General features: G+C 45.8%; 1 protein-coding gene across 1 annotated transcript; it reads right to left on the bottom strand.

The window, feature by feature from the left end:
- Positions 1-236: 236 nt before the first annotated feature.
- LOC104048853 (ly6/PLAUR domain-containing protein 2) lies at positions 237-7,936 on the bottom strand. Its single transcript, XM_009509425.2, has 3 exons — positions 7,793-7,936; positions 1,535-1,654; positions 237-667 (listed from the first exon to the last, which is right to left on the bottom strand). The coding sequence occupies exons 1-3, from the start codon at positions 7,842-7,844 to the stop codon at positions 456-458; spliced, it is 384 nt and encodes a 127-aa protein (XP_009507720.1). The 5' UTR covers positions 7,845-7,936; the 3' UTR covers positions 237-455.
- Positions 7,937-10,619: the final 2,683 nt, after the last annotated feature.

Below are 10,619 nucleotides of genomic sequence, written 5' to 3'. Positions count from 1 at the left end.
AGAGATTTTAGCCTTTTCAGATCAGATAGCTGGCATAGGAAGTTTAGTCTCCTGCCTCATACTTTGGACATAGAACCATGTCCTTCATTTCTTGTGTACAAAGAAGGAGATCTAGACAGCACAAAGAGCCAGCACAAAACTGTAGGCTGGAGAGGACCTGCCACATAACTGAATTTCCTCTGAGAAGACTGGGTAGTTCAAAACCAACCAGACAAGCACAGCAAAGAAACACCAGAGTTAATTTTGTGGACTTGTTGAAAAGTCAATTCAAAAATTTGTGTCAGGACTTCCTGTGTTTTGCTTCTTTCTTGGTCATGGAAAAAGGTTGGGTGGTAAAAAAGCAATTTCTGGGAGCTGTTGAGGGTTGTCCATGAGGCATCCAAACAGAAAAGTGGGCTGGCAGGGGTTTATTATCTTCTTCATTGGGTTCTTCAGCATGAAAGATCATCAGCTCCTCACAGTCTAGTCCAGAAGAAGGCACAAAGGGAACTTGCTAGCACCCCAACTGGCACAAAACTGACCCTCAAACTAGCTGCACCATCAACGTTGCACAAGTCAGTGTAACAACAGGAGACAGGGTGCGTCATGCCAATCCCATCCACATCAGATGGGATGCAGACGGAAGAGCACATCTTGGTGACGGTCGAGACTCCTATGAAAGGATAAACTACAACAAAAGCAAGAAAGAAGGAACAGTTAGGAATGGGAGGAATGGAGAAGAACTCTCCTTGTCCCTAGTGAAACATTAGCTGCCTTCACCACCAAAGTCTTAGCTCCAGTTCATATACAACTGGTCTACTTCCTACCAGGAATTTAGGAAACAGTTTCCACTGAACAGCACCTTGCATCCTCTGTGTCCTGCCTGGATCAGCTTTACCCTACAAAAGGTCAGTTAGGCACTTTTTCTGCCTCTGCTTTGACTCTACTCACGATCTCCTGCCTCTCCCATGTACAACCAGAACCTCCTCAGCAGGACCATGCAAAAGAGAGAGCCTCCATCTTCACAGTGCATTTCTCTGGAGAGGTTATGACTTGTAGGGTCACCAGTCAGACTGACGATGCCTTCCTGAGAGCTCCAGAGAACTCAAGGGCATTTCTGTTTTGCCTCCAAATGACCAGAAGTTGGTTTCCCCACGTTAGTGTGTTTGGCTCATCTCTACTGGCCTCTCTATTCCACCCAGCTTTCATAAACAGTTCCCAGGTTGGGAAAGCACTATTTAACCCACACCCATTGTGTGAATCACGCAAACCGTCTGGAGAGCCAGAACTTTTTAGCTTCATGCCTCAAGCTCATGTCAACTTGTTTTTTCTAACCATGCTCAACACTGAGCATTAAATATGAGCTTGCACTCACTAAGTATTCAGTCACATGAAGACTGCTTTCTGCAACAGCAGGAGACTGCTCTCTGCCCCACAGATCTCTTCCAGGCTTATTATTTAAGTGAGAAAAGGTACTGCTCCCCACACCAGCAGTCTTCACTGTAGAAACACTGACTCGTGTTAAAAATATGGATAAAGGAGTAATTGCCCTTACCGTCCTCCAGGGAATACATAGTGGTCTTGCACATGGTTTCATTCTTTGTGCAGTTCTGGATCGTCAGGCACGTATCAACAGCAGTAGGTTCAAGGCAGGAATAACATTGTAAGGTTTGGGCTGCAAGGAGGAAAAACATGAGGTTGGGCTTAGTGTGGACCACCAGATTCTGTCCGTACCCCTCCAGGCACCTCTGGGGAGGGTATCTCTCCAAAATACTCACACTGAGGACAGGAATGGAATAGTAAAAGGTATCTGTGCCAAAGGGAATGAGAAATACAGTAGTCTGGTGGTCAAAGCAGAGCCTCAGATGTGGTTTCAGACCCTCTGTAACAAGTCAAGCACAACAGAGCCACACACAGAAGACCCCACGATACAGGAAAGTCCTATCGACACCAGGGTGCTGAAAGTCTGGGCACAAAGTTGGTCGTCTGCTCTTGTTTTGTTACTGGGGGTTTGGTAGGTTGGCTTGTTTTTGCAGACAGGTCTTAAGTAGTCCGCAAGAGTGTATAAAGGTAATTTTGCTTAATTTTTGGATCTGCCCCCTAGAACATGCAGTAAAAATGGACTGAATGTGCTGGGACATCCCAACTCCAACAAAAATGATGAGGGTGATAAAAAAAAATCAGGGGTAAATCAATGAAAATAGTGAGGAGATGCTTGACCCACCTACTTCTCCCTTACCTCTGTGGGGGTAATAGGGTTGCCTAAGACAGGGCTGACTATTCTGTGCAGTCGCCGGATGCCAGCAGAGAGAATTTTCAAAATGTGACATCTCAGTGCCTGAATTCTTTGAAGATCTTGTCCCGGGTGCCAGCAGAGACATGCAGGGGCCCAGGAGAATTCCAATACTTCAATTTTGCAATTAGCAAGTTGTTTTTATTTTAATGATTATCACAATTAGTCAACAGGCCCTGCTTCACACTTTTCTGCCAGGTATCTAACCATTCTGCTTGCCAGCCAACCACACCCCCAAGTTCCTTTAATCTGTGTTATTCCCACAGGAAAGTAAACACACTTGTAGCTGGTTTACCTCAACTCTGCTCTTACATTGCATTTGCTTTTCTCCTTGCCTTTGCATTAGTAGAGCATCGGAAAGAGACTTACAAACTCACAGAACCACGGAATGGTGGAGCTTGGAAGGGACTTCTGGAGGTCATCTGGTCCAATCCCCCTGCTCAAGCAGGACCACCTAGAGCGAGTTGCCTAGGACTGTGTCCAGCTGGGTTTTTAATATCTCCAAGGATGGAGACTCCATAACCTCCCTGGGCAACCTGTGCCAGTGCGCACTCACCCTTACAGTAACAAAGTGTTTTCTGATGTCCCAGCTCTCTGAGTTTTGCCTTAGAGAGGAGATGCTCGTCTTCCTCCTCCAAGTCCCTTCTTTGGACTCTTTCCACGTCCACATCTCTCTTTTACTGGGGAGCCCAGCAGTGAACACAGTACTCTAGGGGTGGCCTCACCAGTGTTGAGTAGAGGGGAAGGAAGGATCGCCTCCCTTGACCTGCAGGCAGTACTTCAGTTGGTGGCTCGTGTTCAACCTGGTGTCCATCAGGACGCCCAGGTCCTTTTTGGCCAAGCTGCTTTCCAGCTGGATGGCCCCCAGTATTTATTGGTGCATGGGGTTGTTCCTCCCCACACGTATGACTTTGCACTTCCCCTTGTTGAATTGCATGAGGGTTCCATCAGCCCATTTCTCCAGCCTGGCAAGGTCTCTCTGGATGGCAGCATGACCTTCTGGCATATCAGTCACTTCTCCCAGTTGTGTGTCATCCTCAGACTTGCTGAGGGTGTGCTCTGCCCCGTCATCCACATCATTAATGACAATGTTAAACAGAACTGGACCCAGTACTGACCTCTGGGGTACACCTCAAGTTACTAGCCTTCAGGTAGACTTTGTGCCAGTGACCACCACCCTCTGGGTTTGGCCATTCAGCCAGTTTTCAACCCACCTCACCGGCTGCTCATCCAGCCCATACACCAACAACTTGTCTATAGGGATCTTATGGGAGACCGTGTTAAAGACCTTCCTGAAGTCCAGGTAGACAATATCCAGTGCTCTCTGCTCATCTACCAGGCCAGTCATTTCATCATAGAAATTTATCACTATGGTCAAGTGTGACTTCCCCTTGGTGAGGGATCTGGATACAAAGAGAGATCAGATTTGAATGTGGGTTGCAGCAGGGAGAATTTCATCTGGTGCTGTCCACTCTGCCAGCTCTTTCCAAACACTGGGAGCTCTTGGGTAGGAAAGTGTGGAGAGAAAGAACTGTCTCCATCAAATCTACTGAGCCATGAGAAAAAATTAAGCATAACCCTTCCCCTGTGCTGAGATTCTGGTTTCATGAGAAGAATGTGTAAAAAGTTATTTTAAAAAGATGATAGTGGCCATAATAAGAGAACTCGTGGGACATGTACCACTCTAGAAACACACCATAAAAATAGACTTTGATACCCAAGTCCCCAAATCCAGTCCAAGGCAGCTGACCCTGTCTCATCACTTACTAGTTCCTAGGTGCTCTTCATCACCTCCCTGTTGAGCTGCAAAGGCCCTTGCAAGCCTGCAGGTGCCAATTAGCTCCTAGACATGCAGAATAACCACAACCCAAGTCTTTCAGTGCCTAAAGACTTTTGTGATGAAGAGGTTTTAGAGAGAAGCACTGAAGAACCCAGATTGTTGCGGTGCAGTATTTCCAGAGCACTCCAAGCTAAAGATTTCAAGCAAAAATAGCATCCGGTATTTCCCATCACCAAGGAAGACATTTTTGGACAAGATTTTCAGGGCACTTTGCTCTCTGTAGACTTTCCAAGATATCCAAGACCTGATCTATGTCCTCTTTCCACCCTCCAGCCAGACACCCGAATTTGTGTGCCTTACAGGCATAGAAATGCATTTTGGTACCAGACCTCCTTGGTCTATCTGGAAAGCAGTTCTCATCCAATCTGTGTGACAGCTCTGCCAAAATCACTTTAAACCCCAACGAAAAAGGAAAACAATTCAGCTGACCTTATCACACCTAAAATAGGGTGTCATAACAGCAGGCTCAGGCAAGGGAGCCACCTTATGAAAACAGATAATGCAACTTCACTCTAAATAGTGAGCCAGAAAGAGCCCTTTTATAAACAGACCCAGTGATTATCTTGCTTTTATTCAAAGCTCACCTTATTATTATGTTTTGCTCATTGTGAACTGATGTTTTGTTTGCATCAATTCTGACAGTTGTCAAACACATCTATAGGAAGGAAGCTTTGTCATCAGTCTCAGGTTTCATGATACTTGTCACTGGACAAGTCAGAGCCACAGCATATGTGTTACTCTTTGGGAAAAAAAATAAAATAAAAAGATAAGCACAAAGGAACAACGGATTAAGAGAGCATTGTCCCCAACAGGTGTAAAAACAGTATTTTCATTAACCTTAGAGACTAACAGGTTCAAACACAGCTAAATATGTTAAATAACAGCTACAGCTATGAGTATTTCTTTCTGAGATGGAAAAGATAGCAGAATAGGAAGCATTTAACACAGTAAAATAACCAAAAGCTGGAATGAAACAACTTTAGTTTTGCAAATGAGGCCACTCTTTAGCAGCAACAGTCAGCTGGCATCTCACAGGGCACGGAAGAAACACCATGACTTGGAGACTTAAAGACCTGTGGTCTAAAAGCCCAGTTTTAAGCAAGCTTTGGAATATCTATCTGGCCTATTTGTGAAAGGTAGATATTTGTGAAGATAACAAAAATACAGTGGTCCCTTTTTAAGAGTTTATGAACTTACACATATGTAAGACATGCAGTAGCTTAAAAATTAAATTACACTATAACAAGGAATAGAGATGTATTAGAAGACTTCTTTAAAAGAAGAGGTAAATATAAAAATGCTAAAATATTTCAATTTAATTATAATACATTCTTTCTAGAGTGCGGAAAGCAAAAGAGGAGATGAAAAAGCAGAAAGTCTTGGAATTTCTTAGAAGGGATTTTATTAGCTTCACTTGGATATTGGCAGATCTTCCATTCCTCAACTCTGAATGTCTCTCCAGGAAATGCCAGAATTACACAGATTCCACCCATGCTCAGAAGAAAGCTTGGAGGAACTGCAGATATATCATGGTTTTATCCCAGCTTTGCAGAGGAAAGGGTGTGCAGAAGAAAATTCTGCTTGCCAAAGCCACTATGACTTCTCCAAAATCTGCCAATGTCTGCCTGCCAAATCAAAGCATCCATCCTGACTATACTACCTGAGTTGTACAGAGAAGTAAGGAAGGACCAGAAAGGAGAAATGTGGCAGCGCTGGGTCACAGCAGGAGTTTCTGCTCCCCAGCTGCCCAACTATTGCAAAGCCTTATCCAGCAGGATGGCAAAATTAGGTTGGTGAGTCAGTCCTAGACCAAATTTGTATCCCACGCCATTACTTTCCTGCTCCATTCTGCCTTTCAGATTCCTGCCTATCCCTTAAGGAGATCTGACTGCAGAGTCCCCTTCTCTCCAAGACATCCTCTATTAATTAATGATGTTCCTCTCTGAACTGCTGTCTCTCCACTGACAAGCAGACACAAATCCCCATAATGAACAAGGGTATAATGATGAAAGGAAATATCTCCTGCTCCTGAGACCAGTCATGATTGATCTCCAGCCTGGCAGCTCTGGTGAGCACATGGAGCTCCCATTGATCTTGGCACAGCACACGCAACCCCAAGGCTTTGAACTACTAGTGACCAGAGCCAGGACACATGCCTTAGAGGTAACAGGACATTCAGCGTATTACACAAAAAAGAGGGTTTCTGTTCCAGCACTGGGCCTGTCTTTCCAAACATCAACTGTGTTGACCCCCAAAATCCTCCAAAACCCTTCTTTCTCCACCCACTTGTCCCTCTTTTGCTGAATCTGCTGAGCAGAGCCAAAGATGGAGGAAGGAAAACATCCTTACATAAGAAGGAAATCAATAAAAAGGAAAAAAATCCTAACGTAGCTCCAAATCCCACTCAGGAGCGGATAAAAGAGACCCTACACTGCCTGGATCTGGAGGAGTAGTGCAGAGCATACAAGTATCCCAGTTAACAATCACAGCTCCTGCACTTACCCTTCATTGGACTTACCTTGGCCACCCAGGCTAACACGGACTCTGAGCTTGGGATCATCAGTATAAAATAAGTTTTTGTGCAAGAAGTTGTTCTGCTGGTAGCATCGAGAGATGGGGAGCCTATGCCAGGGTGTCCTTCCCACTGTGCAGTCACCTTCCACCAACAGGGGTTATGGCATCACCATTCATGTAGGACTGCCTGCAATGAGGGGATTCCCTACTTCCTAGGGAATGGCAACGCTCATATCCCAAACACCCCTCTGTGTTTGGCTTCGTGGAGTTGCTAATGGAGCAGAAGCAACTGAATCTCACTGCTGGAAACGGAGGGGTAAGGTCTGTATGGCATCCCTGTACAGACTGGACTCATGGGCCTTGTTCCGTACCTCCACATCACAGATGGGTCACCCCCAACATCAGGGTGCTGTTGGCTGCCCACCTTGACCGTGTGCTTTAAGCCTAACCCCTCCAGCGAGGTGGCAGGTAGTGAAACAGGGACAGAAAGGAGGGAGGGAGGATGGTGGAGGGTTAGTCCCTGTCTGACAAACTCACAAACCCTTCTGAAAATGAGGAAAATCCCCAAAACACTTCACACTTGTTTGTTTTTCCAAGGTGGCCCGCTGAAACTCTCTTTGACTTCATGCAAACCACAGTGGGTTACTAAACAGAGCTGGAAACATCAGCTCTGCAGTACCTGGACCACCAGCTTAGTGTCCCAGCCCAGTTTTCCCACTTCTAGTGGCTGAAGTTTAATAAACCACATATGCAACATATAATTAGAGAGAGCCGTTACACACACTGCGTTAAACTGGCAAGATGGCTTCAGGGTTAAATATCAAAAGAGGAACAGAAATATATTAAAAAAAGAAAACAAAAAAAACCCAGAAGATGAGAGTTAGATTGAAGAACAGTAAAAAGTGAGAGCTGGAACTTGCATTAAAGAAGTGACAGGATATAATCACAGTTTGCCTTGTAACGCTTCCTAAAGAGCCTGATCTAACAATCCCAATGAGACAATGATGATCCTGAACATCTGACAGGCTGTAAATATTCCAAAGACAGATATTTTTGCTGAAACTGATTAAAGTAGGAGGCACGCACTTCAGAGGGAATGGGACACACCCCATCCCGTCAAGCTGCATCTCCTGCAGGAGTTTGGATAAGTCAGAGCAGGAACTTACCGAACTCCATGTAAGCGATGGCAACAAACAGAAGAGACAGAAACACCTTCATCTTGCACGGACCCTCGTCACCTGGTCACTGGGCTGCCACTGCTCTTCACCACCGGCTTTAATGGGATGCCTCCTGGTGGCTTGCCATGGACGGATTCCAACCCGAGACCTAATTCTACTAGAAAAATGAGTCTGATTGAGCTATAAATGTATTGAATGAGCTACAAAGCAGGCCCCACCTCCTGCCATACCGTCATCTCTTTTCATGTTCCTTGGAGAAGAAAATGAGGGTTTGCGTGATGGACAATAGCTGACGTTGTTTAAGCTGGGTTCTTTGCGTCTAGGTATGATGTGTAAACCCAGGGGTATTGAATTATTCCAGTGTCTATGCCTTGCCTTGCAGCTTGTTGATATTGCTTCATTTTTGTAGAGAGACCTGGATGGCTTCCACAAATCCTGGGGAAAAAGCATCTGTAGCTGTGAACAAAAAGGCATTGAACCCCATTCTTCTCTGTGTTTAAACCCTCAGCAGGGACCAGAGTTTACCACCAGGAGGAGAAGTGGGAATCTGACTTGCAGTCCCTTACTGGAAACAGCATGGTTGGGGTTTTGGTGCTGTAGTACCTCTCCCCAGGCCGTGAGCAGGGTTTCAGGGGACTGTGGGTGGGAGCATCTCCCTCTCTCCTCCTCCTGACCTCTGCAAGACACAGTTGGAGGGAGCACCAGGCCATGAAAGTGTGGGCCAAGGGAATGTCTCGGGCTCACTACCTTAGGCTGTTCAGGGAGGACTGTGTATGGAGAAGCCACTCTGGTCTGAACCAACCCTCGCCCAGTGCGGCAGCAAGCCCACAGCTTCTTTGCTTGCCAAAAACCTTGGCTTTCCCATCCCCAAACCCTGCTACCCAAGGCATCTGCCTGCTTGTCCTGTGCCTCAGGCCACCCCCAGGCTAGTAAATCTTCCTACAACGTGAGATGGGCAAGTTTGATTGTGGAATTGCAAAAACTGGTAAAGAACCTTTCTGTGGTTATGCCAGGTGCTCCCCAACACATATTTTTAACAAGGAAAGAAAGGAGGGAAAGTTGAAACAAAGGGGTTCTTGGAGATACTCCCACCACATTTGTAATCTATTGCACCATTGAACGAACTTTATTGAGGGCTCCTATCACTCAAATTCTTGAAAGGTTAAAAATGAACAGTCTTCTGTTATTACCGGATAAACAACACAGCCCTTACCTCTCCCACCCAAAAACTCTGGTGATGGTCTCATCATTTTAGCAAGCCATGCCACACTTACAGACAATTCTGGGTGATCTACGCCCTTGGGAATTCTGACCCATTGTCTATAGAGTCATTATGTTGGTTATGAAAGTTTAGCAGTTATTTTCAGCCCAAAATTACCTAGGGAAAGGCATTTTGATATATTCTTGGTTTGGCACTCCTCATGTTCAGCAGAGAATTTTATAATCCTGTTAAGAAAGGGGAAATACACTGATCGTGTTTGCTTTGTTCTTAGGAAAAAACCCAACTAAACATGGAAAGGGGTGTGGTTTCTGGTTTCTGGTATTAAGTAGCCTCAAACAATGTGTGCTAGTTAATTGGTTTCACATGTGCATCTGAGATGTGATCTTCATTACATTGTAAGTTTGGGGGTGGAAGAATATATGCCAACACCCTGACAAATCCTGTGTCCTCCTTCAGTTTGAAGGGTTGTTTGGGGGGAGGGGGAGAAGTGAAAACATACCTTACTTGCTTATAGTTTCAGTTGACCTTATCTGAGTCTTTAAGCATCACCTCTTTTATGCACACACTCTGCAATTGTCTTGCAGTGTTGGCAAGTCACCAAAGAAATAACAAGAATTAATAGGAACAGTGTTTTGTTGACCTCCTTTTAATCTTTCATGCTTAATCGCAGCCCATTGTGCTGGGGGTTTTCCATTAACTACAGAGAACTAAAATAAAAAGACACAAGCTGTATAAATCTGCCTCAACTACACACAAGATGGATTTGAAGAAAGACATTTTCTAGTGTGTATGTTCAAAGGCAAACTAGTACAAGAACTCTGCATTTCAGAGAACTTTGTTATCATAAATAACAGGAAAAGTTCTGAGCCAAAGTTTTACTTCCAGCCTGAGAAACCTGTGCCAAACTTCTTTTCTGTCCTAGCTGGCCAGGTGAGACAGCCTCTGGGTGGAGGCGTCTTCATCTGATCTGAGCAGTCCTGCAACAGTTGTGTCCATGCTGGAAATAGCCTCCAAATCCCATAACCTCCCAAAAGACTGGCTCACACTGCCTCATTACCAGGCTGAGGAGGTCTCAAAGGCAAGTTGTAAAATATGCCCATCCACCTTCAGGGCAGAGTGTCAGGGACCGGGGGCTGCATGTGTGTGCATATATCTGTGATTCAGAGCCTTCTTGACAGGGAACTGCTTGAGCAAGTCCAGCGGAGAGCTGCCAAGATGCTCAGGGAACTGGAGCATCTCCCTTGTGAGGAAAGGCTGGGAGACCTGGGTTTGTTCAGCCTGGAGAAGAGAAGGCTGAGGGGGGAGCTCATCAATATCTATGAATATCTAAAGGGTCAGTGTCAGGACAATGGGGCTGGACTCTTTTCAGCGGTGCCCAACGCCAGGCCAAGGGGCCACGGGCACAAGCTGGAACATGGGAAGTTCCACCTGAACATGAGGACAAACCCCTTCCCTGTGCGGGTGCCAGAGCAGGGGCACAGGCTGCCCAGAGAGGCTGTGGGGTCCCTTCCCTGGAGACATTCACCCACCGCCTGGACGCGGCCCTGTGCCCCCTGCTCTGGGTGTGCCTGCTCAAGCAGGGGGGTTGGAAGA

The sequence above is a fragment of the Phalacrocorax carbo genome, chromosome 2 (assembly GCF_963921805.1).
Source record: "Phalacrocorax carbo chromosome 2, bPhaCar2.1, whole genome shotgun sequence".
NCBI lineage: Eukaryota > Metazoa > Chordata > Aves > Suliformes > Phalacrocoracidae > Phalacrocorax > Phalacrocorax carbo.
The sequence above is the reverse complement of the archived record's forward strand: the minus strand, read 5'-3'. Positions and strand labels throughout refer to the sequence as shown.